The sequence below is a fragment of the Ranitomeya imitator genome, chromosome 1 (assembly GCF_032444005.1).
Source record: "Ranitomeya imitator isolate aRanImi1 chromosome 1, aRanImi1.pri, whole genome shotgun sequence".
NCBI lineage: Eukaryota > Metazoa > Chordata > Amphibia > Anura > Dendrobatidae > Ranitomeya > Ranitomeya imitator.
Window position 1 is genome coordinate 120043711 of NC_091282.1, and position 20792 is coordinate 120064502.

The 20792-nt window shown below is 42.0% G+C and overlaps 1 protein-coding gene across 3 annotated transcripts in view; it reads right to left on the reverse strand.

The window, feature by feature from the left end:
* The window catches only part of POLK (DNA polymerase kappa), a 138001-nt gene that overhangs the window by 79527 nt on the left and 37682 nt on the right, over window positions 1-20792 (reverse strand). For all 3 annotated transcript variants that reach the window (XM_069750209.1, XM_069750216.1, XM_069750225.1), the window contains 4 exons: window positions 13095-13261; window positions 11001-11120; window positions 6893-7045; window positions 2918-3049 (listed from right to left, as the gene is read on the reverse strand). In XM_069750209.1, the coding sequence (XP_069606310.1) occupies window positions 2918-3049; window positions 6893-7045; window positions 11001-11120; window positions 13095-13232 (543 nt within the window). In that variant the 5' untranslated portion in view covers window positions 13233-13261. The remainder of the gene's footprint in view (window positions 1-2917; window positions 3050-6892; window positions 7046-11000; window positions 11121-13094; window positions 13262-20792) is intronic.

Consider the following 20792-nt stretch of genomic DNA (forward strand, 5'->3'; position numbering starts at 1 on the left):
TAGTATATTGCCCAGCCACGTAGTATATTGCCCAGCCACGTAGTATATTGCCAAACCACGTAGTATATTGCCCAGCCACGTAGTATATTGCCCAACCACGTAGTATATTGCCCAGTGACGTAGTATATTGCCTAGCCATGTAGTATATTGCCCAGCCATGTAGTATATTGCCCAGTGACGTAGTATATTGCCTAGCCATGTAGTATATTGCCCAGCCACGTAGTATATTGCCCAACCACGTAGTATATTGCCCAGCCACGTAGTATATTGCCCAGTGACTTAGTATATTGCCTAGCCATGTAGTATATTGCCCAGTGACGTAGTATATTGCCCAGTGATGTAGTATATTGCCCAGCCACGTAGTATATTGCCCAGCCACGTAGTATATTGCCCAGCCACGTAGTATATTGCCCAGCCACGTAGTATATTGCCCAGCCACGTAGTATATTGCCCAGCCACGTAGTATATTGCCCAGCCACGTAGTATATTGCCCAGCCACGTAGTATATTGCCCAGCCACGTAATTCACATAGGCAGCATGAATAGTAAAAAGGTGGTCACACAGGGTTAATAGCGGCGGTAACCGAGTGCGTTACACCGCGGTCAACGCTGCCATTAACCCTGTGTGAGCGCTGACCGGAGGGGAGTATGCAGACGCCAGGCACTGACTGCGGAGAGTAAGGAGCGGCCATTTTCTTCCGGACTGTGCCTGTCGCTGATTGGTCGCGGCAGCCATGACAGGCAGCTGCCGAGACCAATCAGCGAAGGAATAACCGTGACAGACAGAAGGACAGACAGACAGACGGAAGTGTATATATATATATATATATATATATATATATATATATATATATATATATATATATATATATATAGTATTTCTTTTGCATCTTTTTTAAACCTAAGACCCCAACTCATCATAGTTTTTGCACCTATTTTTGCTCTAGTTTTGTGTGTTTTTCACCTTTTTATTTGTTGCACCCAACTCATTATTCTATTTGCTCTCCTGGGTTTTATTTTTCGCTTTGTTGTCCGGAGTCTAGCAATTTCAGATGCGACTGTTTAAGAAGTTGTAAAATTTGGTGCAATTTCCTCTCCAGTTGCCAGGGTGTTTTGTTGCGTATTGTCCAATTTTGGCTCCAATATTCACAAAAAGCCGTTCAAGTCAGGAAGAAAGCCCATTTTATACTGTGCCAAATTTATGATTTGTATGTGCCAATTTGATGAATTTGATGCCCAAAACAGCAACAAATCAGCGCTGGTGTCACCGTCTCGGCCTTCAGACAAATTAAACATGAAAAGGAAGTGAGATCAGCTGCAGCCCGGACTTCCTCTTCATGTGCAATGTATCTGAAGGCGCGGACAGTGACGCCACCACTGATTGGGCGCCGGGTACCACATGTCATACAACCGCATGAGAGTCCCGGGACCATGAGTGCCGACACAGCATGAACTGTGCCAGCACAAGAGGAAAGTATAGACTTTTTTCACTTTATTGGGCCCAACAGTGGGAATGAGAAGTGGTTGTTGTAGTACTGGACAACTCCTTTAACTATATTTTGATTAGGTTTCCTGTAATTAGTGGACAATGATAAGATGGGTATTAATAGCGTATAGCCTGTGCATAGGCTGAAAACAGTGTTGGAGGGCAGACAAATGGAGCTCATTGATATGGAGGACTACAATGCTGCAGGTTTTGTCCTCTCAGTAATAATCTCCTGCTGATAAAACAGTGATTTTTATCAAAATCACAGCAAGCACCCCAGTAAATGACACAGCTGGAATCAGGGTCTGTGCCACTACATCATGCAACAATCAGATAAAGCAGCAAAAATATTGTGATGGTGGTCTCTGTAAAATTAACAGCAGAGCTCTCAATGTATCTGAATTGACACTTGTTACCAACCACTACTCTAGAGCATCATCAGTCGTCTTTGCCTTTTTGCCACTGTGGAAACACTACACTCTGCACATTTTCTTTTTTTAAAAGGAGAACAGTATTTTAAATATCAGAAAATAGAGAGAAAAGAGCAGGAAAACGCTTCACAGGGTGTGCAGTGTGGATCAATATGAAAGAATAAAATGGGATAACATCGCTCTCTCCCTGTTGTGAATTCAGTCCCAAATTCCAAGACATACTCCAAAAACAAACATAACCTAGGGTGTGTGTGCTCAGTTTAAAGCTTTATTTTGTATGCTATAAAAATACAAGATGGCCAGCACCTCTTAGCAAAATGAATAACAAATATTCAGGTGTCGGCTGCTGTGGCTGTAATAGTATAGTATGCAAACAAGAAAATTCAGAGCTAAAAAAGTTGGTGAACATTGAAGGGAATCTGTCAGTAAGAACAATCTCTTCAAACTGCTTATAAGGGCATGCATATCGTTGAAATGCAAATACATCGACACCTTTATGTATTATATCTGCTGCTGCACTCCTAAGTAATTAATACGTAAACTGTTGTTCCATGTGCTCTGGGAGTGATAGAGTACTTACGGAGCCTCTGCCTCCCCAGCTGCAGCTTATTTATCTTCAGGACTTAGTGTTTCATCTGCATTTTAATTAAAACAGTAATTTCTCAGAAATGCAGCAACAGATAAAAGAAGTTGATGGATCTACATTTAAAAAGACCTGAATGCCCATATGTGCGGTTTGGGTGAAAGGTTAATCTTACTGACAGATTCCCTTTTAAAATGTTGAGCTTAAAAAAAGGAATACTGAATTTCAAAATTCATATATTTATTGTTCACAATTACCTAAGTGCATGCAGAATGCAGCGGAGTTCATTTATCTTTAAAGTTCCAATTTAGTCAGAAATCCTTAAAGAGGTCTAGTAATGGGTTAAGAAGTTATAAGTTTTCCTATTACGGTAATTTAAGCCAAATGTTTTATTTTTTTCTCCCATTCTGGTACATACCTCTTTACTTACTGCCCGATACTTGTCAAAGTTTGGTGGAACAATATGTAAAGCTGGACACAACTTCTTTGCAATGAATCCTGGCATAGCTGCCCGTACACCAAATCTTCTTGCCAAATAGTTTGATGTGGACTTCATAGAAAAAAAAAAAATTAGAAGGCATAAATGAATGCGTTTGTTAAGATCAGGGGAAAAAAAAAATTATATCTATATATATATATATATATATATATATATATATATATATATATATATATATATATATATATATATAATTGTCTAAGGGTTTTTCCGTCTGTCTGTCTGTCTGTCTGTCTGTCCTGGAAATCCCGCATCTCTGATTGGTCGAGGCCGCCAGGCACAGCATGGCGACGATGATGTCATAACGGTTGCCTCGACCAATCAGCGACGGGCACAATCTGCCGCGAATTCGCCTCGACCAATCAGCGACAAGCACAGTATCGACGTAGATGTCATAATGGTTGCCATGGTGACGATGATGTAATAAAGGTTGCCTCGACCAATCAACGACGGGCACAGTCTGCCGCAAATTCTGTAATCATCATTGTCCATATACTACGGGGACATGCATATTCTAGAATGCCCGATGCGTTAGAATCGGGCCACAATCTAGTATATCTATCTATATATATATAATTGTCTAAGGGTTTTTCCGTCTGTCTGTCTGTCTTTCTGTCTGTCTTTCTGTCTGTCTGTCCTGGAAATCCCGCCTCTCTGATTGGTCGAGGCCGCCAGGCCTCGACCAATCAGCGACGAGCACAGCGACGATGATGTCATAAAGGACGTAGATATCCCGCGTCTCTGATTCAGCGACGGGCACAGTATCGACGTAGATGTCATAATGGTTGCCATGGCGACGAATATTCTAGAATACCCGATGCATTAGAATCGGGCCACAATCTAGTCTATATATATAATTGTCTAAGGGTTTTTCCGTCTGTCTGTCTTTCTGTCTGTCTGTCCAGGAAATCCCGCGTCTCTGATTGGTCGAGGCCGCCAGACCTCGACCAATCAGCGACCAGCACAGCGAAGATGATGTCATAAAGGACGTAGACATCCCGCGTCTCTGATTGGTCGAGGCCGCCAGGCCTCGACCAATCAGCAACGAGCACAGTATCGACGTAGATGTCATAATGGTTGCCATGGCGACGATGATGTCATAAAGGTTGCCTCGACCAATCAGCGACGGGCACAGTCTGCCGCGAATTCTGGAATCATCGTTGTCCATATACTACGGGGACATGCATATTCTAGAATACCCGATGCAGGACTTCAACGGGCTATAGGTGAGTATATGTTTATTTTATTTTTTAAGTCTCTATACGTGGCTCTGTGCTGGCCAATATACTACGTGACTGGGCAATATACTACGTGACTCTGCTATATACTATGTGGCTGGGCAATATACCGTACTACGTGGGCTGTGCTATATACTATGCGGCTGGGCAATACGTGACTGGGCAATATACTACGTGGCTGGGCAATATACTACGTGGACATGCATATTCTAGAATACCCGATGCGTTAGAATCGGGCCACCATCTAATATATATATATATATATATATATATATATATATATATATATATATATATACACATATATATATATACACATATATATATATACACATATATATATATACACATATATATATACACATATATATATATACATATATATATACATATATACATACATACATACATATATATATACACATACATATATACACAGTGGGGCAAAAAAGTATTTAGTCAGTCAGCAATAGTGCAAGTTCCACCACTTAAAAAGATGAGAGGCGTCTGTAATTTACATCATAGGTAGACCTCAACTATGGGAGACAAACTGAGAAAAAAAAATCCAGAAAATCACATTGTCTGTTTTTTTAACATTTTATTTGCATATTATGGTGGAAAATAAGTATTTGGTCAGAAACAAACAATCAAGATTTCTGGCTCTCACAGACCTGTAACTTCTTCTTTAAGAGTCTCCTCTTTCCTCCACTCATTACCTGTAGTAATGGCACCTGTTTAAACTTGTTATCAGTATAAAAAGACACCTGTGCACACCCTCAAACAGTCTGACTCCAAACTCCACTATGGTGAAGACCAAAGAGCTGTCAAAGGACACCAGAAACAAAATTGTAGCCCTGCACCAGGCTGGGAAGACTGTATCTGCAATAGCCAACCAGCTTGGAGTGAAGAAAGCAACAGTGGGAGCAATAATTAGAAAATGGAAGACATACAAGACCACTGATAATCTCCCTCGATCTGGGGCTCCACGCAAAATCCCACCCCGTGGGGTCAGAATGATCACAAGAACGGTGAGCAAAAATCCCAGAACCACGCGGGGGGACCTAGTGAACGAACTGCAGAGAGCTGGGACCAATGTAACAAGGCCTACCATAAGTAACACACTACGCCACCATGGACTCAGATCCTGCAGTGCCAGACGTGTCCCACTGCTTAAGCCAGTACATGTCCGGGCCCTTCTGAAGTTTGCTAGAGAGCATTTGGATGATCCAGAGGAGTTTTGGGAGAATGTCCTATGGTCTGATGAAACCAAACTGGAACTGTTTGGTAGAAACACAACTTGTCGTGTTTGGAGGAAAAAGAATACTGAGTTGCATCCATCAAACACCATACCTACTGTAAAGCATGGTGGTGGAAACATCATGCTTTGGGGCTGTTTCTCTGCAAAGGGGCCAGGACGACTGATCCGGGTACATGAAAGAATGAATGGGGCCATGTATCGTGAGATTTTGAGTGCAAACCTCCTTCCATCAGCAAGGGCATTGAAGATGAAACGTGGCTGGGTCTTTCAACATGACAATGATCCAAAGCACACCGCCAGGGCAACGAAGAAGTCGCTTCGTAAGAAGCATTTCAAGGTCCTGGAGTGGCCTAGCCAGTCTCCAGATCTCAACCCTATAGAAAACCTTTGGAGGGAGTTGAAAGTCCGTGTTGCCAAGCGAAAAGCCAAAAACATCACTGCTCTAGAGGAGATCTGCATGGAGGAATGGGCCAACATACCAACAACAGTGTGTGGCAACCTTGTGAAGACTTACAGAAAACGTTTGACCTCTGTCATTGCCAACAAAGGATATATTACAAAGTATTGAGATGAAATTTTGTTTCTGACCAAATACCTATTTTCCACCATAATATGCAAATAAAATGTTAAAAAAACAGACAATGTGATTTTCTGGATTTTTTTTTCTCAGTTTGTCTCCCATAGTTGAGGTCTACTTATGATGTAAATTACAGATGCCTCATCTTTTTAAGTGGTGGAACTTGCACTATTGCTGACTGACTAAATACTTTTTTGCCCCACTGTGTGTATATATAGATATATATATATATATATATATATATATATATATATATATATATATATATATATATATATATATATATATTCTGTGGTTACTCTGAGTGCCAGCTCCCGCCCGCAAACAGAACAGCACAATTAAGGCTGTGTGCACACGCTGCGGATTTTGCTGCGGATCCGCAGCGGATTTGACCGCTGCGGATCCGCAGCAGTTTTCCCAAAGTTTACAGTACCATGTAAACCTAAGGGAAAAGAAAAACGCTGGGCACATGCTGCGGAAAATGCCGCGCGGAAACGCTGCGGATTATTTTCCGCAGCATGTCAATTGTTTGTGCGGATTCCGCAGCAGGTTACAACCAGCACCAATAGGAAAGTGCTGGTGAAAAAACGCATAAGAATCCACAGAAGAAACCGCAAGAAAATCCGCAGTGAAAATCGCAGTGGTTTTGCACTGCGAATTTTCCAAATCCGCTGCGGAAAAATCCGCAGGAAAATCCGCAGCGTGGGCACATACCCTTAAAGGAAACCATGAATATGATTTATGTATTACGATTCATGCATCACACATCCGTAGAAGAACCAATGATGAACAATAGTGCTAGAGATGTCACCTCTACCCACCAGCATGCTCATGGATCCCACAGCCATGGGTTTGTCCTTCAGTTCAGGATTATCTCGCATTTCCACTGCAGCGTAAAATGCATCCATGTCAACATGTACAATGACACGACTCAGGTCACGACTCCGCTCAAGTTCCAAAGCCAGTTTGTCCACCTATGTAAAATGGTCATTGAAGAAAATTGCTGAGCAGGTGAACACACTTCTCTTATAAATCTTCCATAAAAATGAGACATTGCTAATGAGAATAATGGTTGCTGTATGTCTCAGGTAAAATAGTGTCTAAGTGCTGATGATTCTGCAATAACTAATCACCAATATACCTAATTCAGATGGTATTTCCTTACATTTGTTCCTTTCGATCTGGAAATTCATGGCATACCTCTGTTCAGTTAAGTCATTTACTCCCATGGGAACCCCACCCCTAACCCCCGGTGACACTCCCAATCTCCAAAAGTGCCCATATGATGAAACTGCCTGGACTGTACCAATGAAGTTCTCCACAATGTGGGACACGAAAACAGACTTCTATCACAGTTACTGATTATGCTTACACAGATCCTGTTGCAGTATCATAATGACTTTATATTAACGATATATTGCCTCATTTAGGCTACTTTCACACTAGCGTTTTTTGCAATGCGTCGTTTATGGGAAAAAACGCATCCTGCAAAGTTGTTTGCAGGATGCGTTTTTGCCCCATAGATTAACATTAGCGACGCATTGCGACGCATTGACACACGTTGCAACCGTTGTGCGACGGTTGCACCGTGTTGTGGCGGACCGCCAGGAGCAAAAAATGTTACATGTAACTTTTTTTGCTGCCGATGGACCGCTTTTTCCGACCGCGCATGCACGGCCGGGACTCCGCCCCCACCTCCCCGCACCTCACAATGGGGCAGCGGATGCGCAGGAAAAATGCATCCGCTGCCTCCGTTGTGAGGCGCATTCACTGCTAGCGTCGGAACCTCGGCCCGTCGCAGTGCGACCGACGCTAGTGTGAAAGTAGAAAGAATATATAGGAAAGGATAATCAGTGTTTTCTCAGAAGCCAGAGACGGCAGTGGCTCTGGTGCGATGTTGCTCTGAGGCATTATAGAATTTATAGCAGAGCCTAAAAGAATCAAATGCAGGTTGAAATCTGGAGATTGAATAGAAGCAAAGTGAAGGCTGGACTGCAGGAAAGCAAGTACACCATAGGTAAAAGAGGTACATAACGTGATATAGACAATTAGTTGCCTGCATGGATGAGAACAAAAATTCACTGGCCTTTTCTAAAGGGGTTGGGGACAGGTTTATTTTAATTAAATATATGCATTTGAGGCACAGAAAAAAAAACAAAACAACATTTTGCAGTTGAGATTCACTGCATATTTTACATTTTTTTGCTTTTAGAAGCCTCCTCCACAAGAAAAACTCCTACGAAGGAAACCCGCTTTTCTAGTGGACGAGGCTGATGGACGGGTCTGGTCACGTGTTCCTCCATCAGTGGACATTGCATGGACAGAATTGTTTTCCAGCACGTGGGGAAAGCTGCACTCACCAGAGAAAGTGGCCGACCTCTTCGCCTGAGAGCCGGTCAGCGAGCTCGTTCTGAAGGCCTAACAAAAGAGTCTGTGACCGTCTTATTTTAGCTCCTCTTAGAAGATGTATGGACACAGACCATAGTTGAATGTACAGAAAAACAGAGCTCGTAAAGGCAAAAATAATGCAAAACGTGTAATGAATCACAATTTCGAAAATTATGTTTCACACAAAAAATTTTTTATACAAAGCAAAAAAAAAAAAAAAAAAAAAAAGGACCCAAAAGGTGACCAACGCCTTTACACGAACACTGTGCCCAGGTCCTTCATGAATGCTGGACAAATAATGTATGAAAAGAGGAACATAAAAATGTATAATTCTACTTTTTTTTATACACTTCGTATGCAGTTGGAGACAATTTGTGGAAAGCTGCGACATTCAGACTTGTTTTTGAGACCTTCTTCACGCTGGCATTAATGACTGAGTGCATTCCGGCTTTGTCTTATGATGTTCAAAACTCATAAAACTCTTGATCCCGGCATGACCAGAACCTATGACTGGCTTACCACACACTCGTCTGACGAACAATAGGACATTATTTAATAGCTGGCGGTCAAGCACTGTTAAACCTTGACCTTCAAGATTTTCAGCAAACCAGGCAAAAAAAAAAAAGAAACACAGGATAAATTGAGGTTTGAGACAAAGTACAATCCGGTCCTTGTGTTATCAAGTGTGAAAGGCAAACGTGGAAAGAGGACTTTGTCGCTTTCAAGATAAAAAGTTGTGAAACTAAAACGTTATTAAAAAGGTAAAAAAAAAAAAATCAGTAACATGGATTTAGAAGAAGTACATAATGGAAATGTGGTAAACTTTCCAGTACAATTATCGCAATTGCAAAATTTATATAGGATATATATTTATTTTTTAATTTAAGCTTTGGGTGATAGAAAAACATTTTTTTTTTTTTTTTTTTTTTTAACTACAGGAAGGGGTGCGGCAACCAAAAAGTGACGATTCTTAATTTTTTTGGTGGGGTGATGTGAGGGGTTTCCACTTTAGGGCACTTAACTTTTGGGTTAAATTTTGTATTTTTGCTAAATCAGACTTTTACAGACATGGCAATACTAGATATGCTTTTTTTTAAAAAATAGTTTCAATATCTGTATTTTAGTATAGATGAAAGAAGGGGGAGATTCAAACTTTTATATTTGCTTGATTTTTTTAATGTTATTTTTAACTATTATTATTTTCTATTTTTTCTTTTTAGTTCCCCCAGGGGACTTGAATCTGTGATCACTTGATCATTTGTACTATTTGCTGCAATACTTCAGCATTGCAATATAAGATACAAATAATGATCTCCTGTGAAGCCACCAAGATGGTGGCAACAGGGGCCTTCAAATTTTAAAGAAATCTTTGTTCCTCGTCAAAATATTCTGAAGGGAAAGGGATTGGAAGCTTAAAAATTCATTTTTGCCCAGAAGACCTGGAGAATATAAATATAAGGCACAAAAGCATAAATTCACAGCGCTGTACCATCTCTGGTGGTGCCATAGACAATGAAGAGCTTGATGGCATTCATGATGGGTTCAGGCAGGGAATTGGTTATCAGGATCTGTAGGGGTCCTTGTGGTGGGACCCCCACCCTTATTGTTCTGCAAGTTACCACCTATCCTGTGCACAATGACAAACCCTTGTATGTGAAGTTCCAGCAACTGGGCCATCGGCGTCAAAACAGGAAGCAAAAAAAACCAAGATGGCAAGTGACAAAAGCATGAATAGTACAAAATGGTGCACTATTCTTGGAAACAAACGTTACAGGATCTTCTAAGGTTTTATTCACACATCCGTATTTTTGATCAGTATTTGTATGCCAAAACCAGGAGTGTCGCCACAATACAGACCAGGTGTCAATGTTTCAAGTACAAGTTTCACCCCTGGTTTTGGCATACACTGATGCAAAATACTGACGTGTGAAGATACGCTATGGCTGGGTTCCCCAACTCTGGTCCTCAAGAGCCACAGACAGATCATGTTTTCAGGATTTCCTTAGTAATGCACAGGTGATGGAACTGTCACCCGGCCAATACAAAGGGGATCCTGAAAACATGATCTGGTGGAGGCTCTTGAGGACCAGAGTTGGGAGAACACTGCTCTAAGGCAATGGACAGATATTAATGAACGCCTATTTAAGGGCTTGTTCACATCAAAGTCTCATGCACATGATGCAGATTTCTTTTCTTGCAGATTTGAACAATTACCGAGTCTTTTTCCACATTTGCAGCATGTAAATTCTTTCAGTGTTTTTGTCGCATATTTAACCCATTCAAATAAATAGGGTAAAATGTAAGTAAAACGCATAAAAAAAATGCATGTAACAACTAAAATTATTTTTCACAAGGTTTTTCCAGCCAACACTCTGGTTTTTGGTGCAGAAAAATCAGCTTCAACTATGCAATGTGTGCACAGAAGGTGAAAGATCTGCCAGCACAGGGGTCTGAAAACAGAAATAAAAATAACTTAAAAATTAATTTTAAAACCTATGAATTGTTCACCAGGATGATGCAGAAGTTGGAGCATTACTGTACCTGCATTTGAGCTGTCTTTATTTGTGCACTGGTCAGCAGAGATTTTTGTTGCAGCATTTTCTCGATGCGCTGATTTACTTGTTGGTCTTTCTTTAGTTCATTGTCGTAAAATTTGGAACCCTGTAATACACAGATCAAGGCATCACTGCCAAAATAGGGTTCCTGTGTGTCTGCGTTTCTCCATAATGTGCTCCTTTTACACTGAAACTGGCGTGCTTTATCCTGGATTTTATTAAATTATGTTATCAAACTATTACATTCTCAAAAATTGTACAAAATGAAAAAAAACAGGGCCATCCAATTGCAGATAATGTTATCATTTTATCAAAAAATCTTAACCTCGATAATCATTTTTCAATACAGTGAATATTTACTAAATGTAGCTACTGCTAACCGTGGCCATTTTTGTTTTGGGTGCTGAGACAAGTCTGAATGGCATGAAATCACAGGTAACTACCATATTTTTTGGACTATAAGACGCACGCAGGTTTGGACAATAAAAATTAGGAAACAAAATATTAATATTAAAACTACCCGGGCGATGTAAAAATATGGAGGGGGTAATGAGGGTTGTGCCAAAAAATAAAGTGCATGATCTACAAGATCTCATACTTTCCCAGTTGTGACATAAGGTCACTTTGGTTGTACCCAAGTTCATAAAGAGCACAAGTGCATTTATTCTGGGAATCAACCATGTGCTTGGTGCCTTACACGTGTAAGGTCTTTCATTTACAGTATTCCATGGATACTCCTTTTACTAAAGTGTACAGCTGGCTAAAGTGTGTGTGTTATGGTAATTATAACTGGGGAAGTGAGAGAGCAGACACTTTAACCTCCATTGAAGTAAGGACCTCCTGCAGTGACCAGGTAATAACAAGAGGAGATCTGCCAGGATTCCTTTATTCAGAGGCATAGTAGTATATTTCCAAACCAAAGAGCTTCCTCCGATCAAGGCACAGCTCCCAGACCTTTTGGAGCCAGTGGTCAGTGATTAAGATTGGGGTTTGCATTGATCCAATATTTATGGGAGATATATTTCCGAAAACACAAAGATATTACATCAATGCTGTATGATTTAAGGAGGTCTGGCCCTGTAGACCTTACTAGCTGCAGACTATAAGACGCACGTACATTTTAACAAGATGTTTTACTGTTCTGGGGGCTGTCCTATCTGGGACATTTATGGCATTTTGATAAGTACCTTAAAAAGTTTAATACATTTTAGTCCCATCACTGTGACCTATATCTGCCATGAGAACGGTTCCCTTCACTTGTTTCTATGGACGCCTTAAAAATTATGAGAGCTCCAAAATGAATAAATGAAGAGAAGTAAATATCTGCATTCATTCCTGAAAGTACGAGCCCCAGTAGTAAAATAGATGTGGGTCACGGGATGGAACCTGCACGCACTGGGCATTTTTAGTATGCCATACATTTTTCAGATGGACAACTCCTTAAAGATGCCCAAACACATTACGTGTATACGTGGATTGGGGAGATATATATACTAGAATAGGAGATATTAGTACAGAATTGACCACATTGTTTGCTTAAAATTTTCCTCCTCTTGGACCTAGGTGCGTCTTATGATCCGATGCGTCTTATAGTCTGAAAAATAAGGTACTTCTGTGTGTGGCAGTCATACTCGATACTAAATAAATTGAGAGGTTTATAACATTTAGTTTCAATTCCCTTTTACTTTCCAGGTCTATCCATCCTTTTATTTCCATCATTCCATGTCTCATCCATCTTAGTTTTGCAGTTTCAATGTTGATATACATACATACAAACATAAGCCATATGTTGGTGTATCTCCAGTAACTTGTGCACCCCAGAAAACAGAAGTTAGGATTGTGGAAATAATGTAAGTGATGACAGCAGCATTCAATTTTCATGAATTTGCAAAGACAGGAAATACTCCTCTTATTTTTTCAATTAATTTCTATTATTTTTGAAATACTGTAAAGTGGCAATTAAACATTAGCACAAATACTGGATATAGCAAGGTGCAGTGAATTACAACCTGATGCTACAAGGTGATGACCATTTGTGCTGTAGGATAATTCACCACCTACATCATGTATATTTACTCACTTTTGTGGCTTCCATTATGATTTTATTGATCTTCTCCTTATCCAAACCTTCCATTCCTGCCTTGTTGTCATTAAGACCCATTGTGAACTGAAAGCCCTCATTGCTCGGAGCAGTGTCTTTCTCTTCTTGGTGATCCATTTTCTGAATTTCAGATTGCGGGTCACCACCTGTGATGAAGACAGTTCTCAAACAATTATTAGCGTGTTCTTCACACCAGGTTACTTTAACATAATAGAAAAGGAGTACAGGTGGAGACATTAACAAAACGTAAATCATATAGAGACAAATTATAAAAACAAAAAGTGACATTCATGTCATATTTTAAAATGCACCATTTCTGCAAAACATGGCCATAACCTGCCCCCTAAATGCCAAACAATGGAGACTCTTTGGACTCTATTGGTAACAAAAAATTATGTCAACTGAAGGGGCGGAGCTTCTAACATTATAAAACAGATTCATACCAGAAAGCAGTATGCTGGTAATTAGGATGAGATATGTACTGTTGGATTGGGCTGTATATAGAGGGGCTGAGATGAGAGATGTACTGCAAGATGGCGATGTATATAGAGGTGCTAAAAGGAAGTATGTACTGCAGGATGGGGCTGTGTATTGGAGGGCTGAGAAAAGAAATGTACAGCAGGATGGGGGTGAGAACAGTGATATACTGCAGGATTAGGCTGCATTTACAGGGGCTTAGAGGAGTGATATAATGCTTGATTGAGCTGAGAGGAGAGATATTCTGTTGGATCACACTATATATAGAGAGGCTCTGGAGAGGTGTTGAACTGTTTGTTGCCTACTGCTGACTGATCAGTGATGTGTAACTACAAATCCTGCTCTATTGATGAACATGACAGAAGATAATCCTCTGTATTTTGCATCAATAGAGCAGCATCCGCAGTTTCTCATCTCTGAACTCTCAGCAGCAGGCGACAAACACAGCTCAGCTCTACACTTTCTAGTTATGAGATATTGAGCACACGCTGCTCAGTGTCTCTGCTAGATTACAGGCTATATGGTCGCATCACGCAACAATGCAGCCTGCCATCTAGATGCAGCAGAGCTAGACCCCACCGTGGGACAAATGGATTAGCAGCATCTCTGCGGAAAGGAGAGGAATATTATTGTTTTTAAAAAAAAAAAAAACTTTTGCAGATGACGAGGGCGTCAGGAGAATGGGCGAGGTCATAAGTATGGTTTAATTAACATTTATTAAAGGAGTCTGTGTCGTTCTTTCAATTAAAGGACTTTTTTTTCTGGGTGTCTGTGTTTACATACAATGTGACTATGGGGTTAGTAATGGGGGCGTCTTATTGATCTTATAAATCTTAGAGATGCACCTTTTCTGGAGCAGTTGAGAGCTGATGTTTTTAGACTAGTATCCATGCCCCCTTCCTAGGCTATTAATATCAGCCTGCAGCTGTCTGCATAGCCTTTGCTGGTTATTAATTATAGGGGGACCTTTCATCATTTTTTTTATGGTCTCCCATTTTAATAGCCAGTAAAGGCTAAGTATACAGCTGTGAGCTGATATCAATAACTTGGTAAGCTCCGTGGGTATTACCCTATTGCCAGGCTATAAACATCGACCCCCAGTGTCACGATATGGTATGAAATATCATAAGTAGTTCTCTTGCTAGCCTGCGTGGGCTAAGCCCCCCTTCTTGGAGTGATGCTGCAACAGTTTGTAGCTTCAAATTCCTTCCCTTTCACTCAGCCAAGAGCTGCTTTGCCAATGTAGATGGGGGAGGAAGAGTTTATTACCTCTAGCTCAGAGAGCCGAAGTATTTACGACTGGCATTCTTGCAGTGGAAAGTGACAGGCTAGAACTGGATTCTAACTTTCCAGAAATGCATGGAAGTCCTTTGTCTTGTTTTGTTAAGATATTACACAACCCGTTTACGTAAAAAACACGAAAATATATATTCGTATTCCCACTCGGTGTATCTACCCATTCCCCGAAACACGGGCTTCTAACTCCATCTGGTAAAGAAGTAGGGTTTTCTCTGTAAATATGTATCCCAGATAGGACATATTTGATCTCATTAGAATGCTCACGTTAATCCGAGATGAATGCTGGGTTTGGTATGACTCTGACATGTTTTGTAGTGAAGTTATAGAAATCAGAGAAAATAGTTTAAAGTTTAGTCAGAATGTAGAGAGAGGAAGGTCTGGATAAGCCAGCCTTTCTGTGATGTCACAGCCTTAAGGTTTTAAGTGTCTGGCAGGCTTCCCCAGCTCAGATTTCTTCCTGACTTCTTGTCTTCTCCTGAAGCCAGCAGCACGTCCAAATGAGCTGGGACGTATGGTTGCCTGCCATGCTTTGAACATGTGAGTGTTATCTTTTCTCCTTTATTCCCTTTATGTTATAATTACCCGTGTACATATTTGCAATTGTCTCATTTGTAACATCTTTATAAAATATTTTTGATAAAGCACTGCCTAATTTTTATGGGATATAATATTTAATATTAGTTCGTTCTCCTGTTCTAAACCGTACCCTAAGTCTTCTGAAGGGAAATACGCTACTGTTACTGTTGTGTTAGCTTCGGACCCGTTTAATCGAAGCTGGTGGCAGCGATAGTGTGCAGACTGTTGAGTGATGCTGTAGCGGCTGCGGCGTTGATAATTATTGTTTCTGCCTGAGTGGGAGTAGTTATCGCGTCGCTGCAGCGTGCCCAATAGCCAGTACATAACAGGCAGCCTTTCTGGCGACTAATTACCCAGGGTGCAGTACCTAATCTGACCTGAGAGTAAGGGGGCGCCAGAGAGCTGCAAGTGTTAAGTGGAACTGTAAGCGGGATATACATAAATCCCTGCAGTTTGTGGTATATTGAAAGCAGTGGGATACCTGTCATGATCCCAATGGCAGGGGATCACTAAAAGACAAGCACAGATACAAACAAGCTCTAGGGCGATGGAACCTGAGCTGACCGCGACCCTGAACCTAACACACAAATAAAAGTAGCCGGGGAACGTGCCTACGATGATCCTAGACGTCTCGCTCCAGCCGAAGATCTAACTTCCCCTATTAGAAGAAACACAGACCTCTCTTGCCTCCAGAGAAATACCCCACAGAAATAGCAGCCCCCCACATATAATGACGGTGAAATGAGAGGAAAGCACATACGCAGTATGAAAACAGTTTCAGCAAAATGAGGCCCGCTAAAGCTAGATAGCAGAGGATACAAAAGTGAACTGCGCGGTCAGCGAAAAACCCTTCAAAAAACCATCCTGAAATTACTTGAACTTATGTGCCAACTCATGGTACATGAGGAGCAATTTCAGCCCACTAGAGCAACCAGCAGCAAAGAATCACATATCTGCAGGCTGGACTAAAAACCAAATAAAGCAAAACACCAAAACAGGAAAATCCAAACTTAGCTTGACCAGAAGGTTCTAGGAGCAGGGAGCAGAGGTAACAAGACACACTGGATACATTGATAACCGGCGAGGAAATGCCAGCAAAGCCAGGTTAAATAGGAAACTCCCATATCCTGATGGACCAGGTGGAACCCAGAGACCCAGGAAAGACAATTCACCCAGTACCATCAGTAACCACCAGAGGGAGCCCAAAAACAGAACTCACAACAGTACCCCCCCCCTTGAGGAGGGGTCACCGAACCCTCACGAGAACCACCAGGGCGACCAGGATGAGCCCTATGAAAAGCGCGAACCAAATCATCAGCATGAACATCCGAGGCAACCACCCAAGAATTATCCTCCTGACCATAACCCTTCCACTTGACCAAATACTGGAGTTTCCGTCTGGAAACACGAGAATCCAAGATCTTCTCCACAACATACTCCAATTCTCCCTCCACCAGCACTGGAGCAGGAGGCTCAAGCGAAGGAACAACAGGTACCTCATACTTCCGCAACAACGACCGATGGAACACATTATGAATAGCAAACGATGCCGGGAGATCCAAACGAAACGACACAGGGTTAAGAATTTCCAAGATCCTATAGGGACCGATGAACCGAGGCTTGAACTTAGGAGAAGAGACCTTCATAGGAACAAAACGAGAAGACAACCACACCAAGTCCCCAACAAGAAGTCGAGGACCCACGCGGCGACGGCGATTAGCAAACTGCTGAGCCTTCTCCTGGGACAACTTCAAATTGTCCACCACATGACTCCAAATCCGATGCAACCTATCCACCACCATGTCCACTCCAGGACAATCAGAAGGTTCCACCTGACCAGAGGAAAAACGAGGATGAAACCCCGAATTACAAAAGAAAGGAGAAACCAAGGTAGCAGAACTAGCCCGATTATTAAGGGCAAACTCGGCCAGCGGCAAAAAGGTAACCCAGTCATCCTGATCAGCAGAAACAAAACACCTTAAATAAGTTTCCAAGGTCTGATTAGTTCGTTCAGTCTGGCCATTCGTCTGAGGATGGAATGCAGACGAAAAGGACAAATCAATGCCCATCTTAGCACAGAACGTCCGCCAAAATCTAGACACAACCTGGGATCCCCTGTCAGAAACGATGTTCTCAGGAATCCCATGCAAACGAACCACATTCTGAAAAAAACAGAGGGACCAACTCAGAGGAGGAAGGCAACTTAGGCAAGGGTACCAGATGAACCATTTTAGAAAAGCGATCACACACAACCCAGATGACGGACATTTTTTGAGAGACAGGGAGATCCGAAATAAAGTCCATGGAAATGTGCGTCCAAGGCCTCTTCGGGATAGGCAAAGGTGACAACAATCCACTGGCCCGAGAACAGCAAGGCTTAGCCCGAGCACAAACCTCACAAGACTGCACAAAAGAACGCACATCCCTCGACAAGGAAGGCCACCAAAAAGACCTGGCCACCACGTCTCTAGTACCAAATATTCCAGGATGACCTGCCAACGCAGAAGAATGGACCTCGGAGATGACTCTACTGGTCCAATTATCCGGAACAAACAGTCTCTCAGGCGGACAACGATCAGGTTTACCCGCCTGAAACTCCTGCAAAGCACGTCGCAAGTCTGGGGAGACAGCAGACAAAATCACCCCATCCCTAAGGATACCAGAGGGCTCAGAATTTCCAAGGGAGTCAGGCACAAAACTCCTAGAAAGAGCATCCGCCTTCACATTCTTTGAACCTGGCAGGTATGAAACCACAAAATTGAAACGAGAGAAAAACAGTGACCAACGAGCCTGTCTAGGATTCAGACGCCTGGCAGACTCAAGGTAAATCAAATTTTTGTGATCAGTCAAGACCACCACACGATGTCTAGCACCCTCTAGCCAATGACGCCACTCCTCAAATGCCCACTTCATGGCCAAAAGTTCCCGATTACCAACATCATAATTCCGCTCAGCCGGCAAAAACTTTCTAGAAAAAAACGCGCATGGCTTCATCACTGGGCCATCGGAGCTTCTCTGTGACAAAACCGCCCCCGCTCCAATCTCGGAAGCATCAACCTCAACCTGAAAAGGGAGCGAAACATCTGGCTGACGCAACACAGGAGCAGAAGAAAACCGGCGCTTAAGTTCCTGAAAGGCCTCCACAGCCGCAGGAGACCAATTAGCAACATCAGCACCCTTCTTAGTCAAATCCGTCAAAGGCTTAACAACACTAGAAAAATTAGTTATAAAACGACGATAGAAATTAGCAAAGCCCAAGAACTTCTGTAGACTCTTAAGAGATGTAGGCTGCGTCCAGTCACAAATAGCCTGAACCTTGACGGGATCCATCTCAATAGTAGAAGGGGAAAAAATATACCCCAAGAAAGAAATCTTCTGGACTCCAAAGAGACACTTTGAGCCTTTTACAAACAAGGAATTGGCCCGCAGGACCTGAAACACCTTCCTGACCTGCTGAACATGAGACTCCCAGTCATCAGAAAAAACCAAAATATCATCCAAATACACAATCATAAATTTATCCAGATATTCACGGAAAATATCGTGCATAAAGGACTGGAATTCTGAAGGAGCATTAGAAAGTCCAAAAGGCATTACCAAATACTCAAAATGGCCCTCAGGCGTATTAAATGCGGTTTTCCACTCATCACCTTGCTTTATTCGTATAAGATTATACGCACCCCGAAGATCAATCTTAGTGAACCATTTAGCCCCCTTAATGCGAGCAAACAAATCAGTCAACAATGGCAAAGGATACTGATATTTTACGGTAATCTTATTCAAAAGACGATAATCTATACAAGGCCTCAAGGAACCATCTTTTTTGGCCACGAAAAAAAAACCTGCTCCCAAAGGGGACAAAGATGGACGGATATGTCCCTTTTCCAAGGACTCCTTAACATAATCCCGCATAGCAGTATGCTCTGGCACTGACAGATTGAACAAACGACCTTTAGGAAATTTACTGCCTGGAATTAAATTTATAGCACAATCGCAATCCCTGTGAGGAGGAAGCGAACTGAGCTTAGGCTCCTCAAAAACATCCCGATAGTCAGACAAAAACACAGGAATCTCAGAAGGAGTAGATGAAGCGATAGAAATCGGAGGTGCATTATCATGAACCCCCTGACAACCCCAGCTTAACACAGACATTGATTTCCAGTCAAGGACTGGATTATGAGTTTGTAACCATGGCAGACCAAGCACTAGGACATCATGCAAATTATACAGTACCAGGAAGCGAATCACCTCCTGATGAACAGGAGTCATACGCATGGTCACTTGTGTCCAGTACTGAGGTTTATTCATAGCCAAAGGTGTAGAGTCAATTCCCTTCAAAGGAATAGGGACTTCCAGAGGCTCCAGACTAAACCCACAGCGATTGGCAAATGACCAATCCATAAGACTCAGGGCAGCGCCTGAATCCACATAGGCATCGACGGAAATGGATGATAATGAACAAATCAGAGTCACAGACAGAATGAACTTAGACTGTAAAGTACTAATGGCAACAGACTTAACCTTTTTTGTGCGTTTAGAGCATGCTGATATAACATGAGCTGAATCACCACAATAAAAGCACAACCTTTTTTTCCGCCTATAATTTTGCCGTTCACTTCTGGACTGAATTCTATCACATTGCATTATCTCAGGTGACGGTTCAGACGACACCGCCAAATGATGCACAGGTTTGCGCTCCCGTAAACGCCGATCAATCTGAATAGCCATAGTCATAGACTCATTCAGACCAGTAGGCGCAGGGAACCCCACCATAACATCTTTAATGGCCTCAGAAAGGCCATCTCTGAACTTTGCAGCCAGGGCGCACTCATTCCACTGAGTAAGCACCGACCACTTCCGAAATTTTTGACAATAAATTTCTGCTTCATCTTGCCCCTGAGAGAGGGCCAACAAAGCTTTTTCAGCCTGAATCTCTTGGTTAGGTTCCTCATAGAGCAAACCCAATGCCAGAAAAAACGCATCCGCATTAAGCAATGCAGGGTCCCCTGGTGCCAATGCAAATGCCCAATCCTGAGGGTCACCCCGCAGGAAAGATATAATAATCTTGACTTGCTGAGCAGGGTCTCCAGAGGAGCGAGATTTCAAAGAAAGAAACAACTTGCAATTGTTCCTAAAATTCAGAAAACGAGATCTATCTCCAGAAAAAAACTCTGGGACAGGAATTCTAGGTTCAGACATAGGAGCATGTACAACAAAATCCTGTATATTTTGAACCTTAGCGGCAAGATTATTCAGGCTGGAAGCCAAACTCTGGACGTCCATGATAAACAGCTGGGATCAGAGCCATTCAAAGATTAAGAGGAG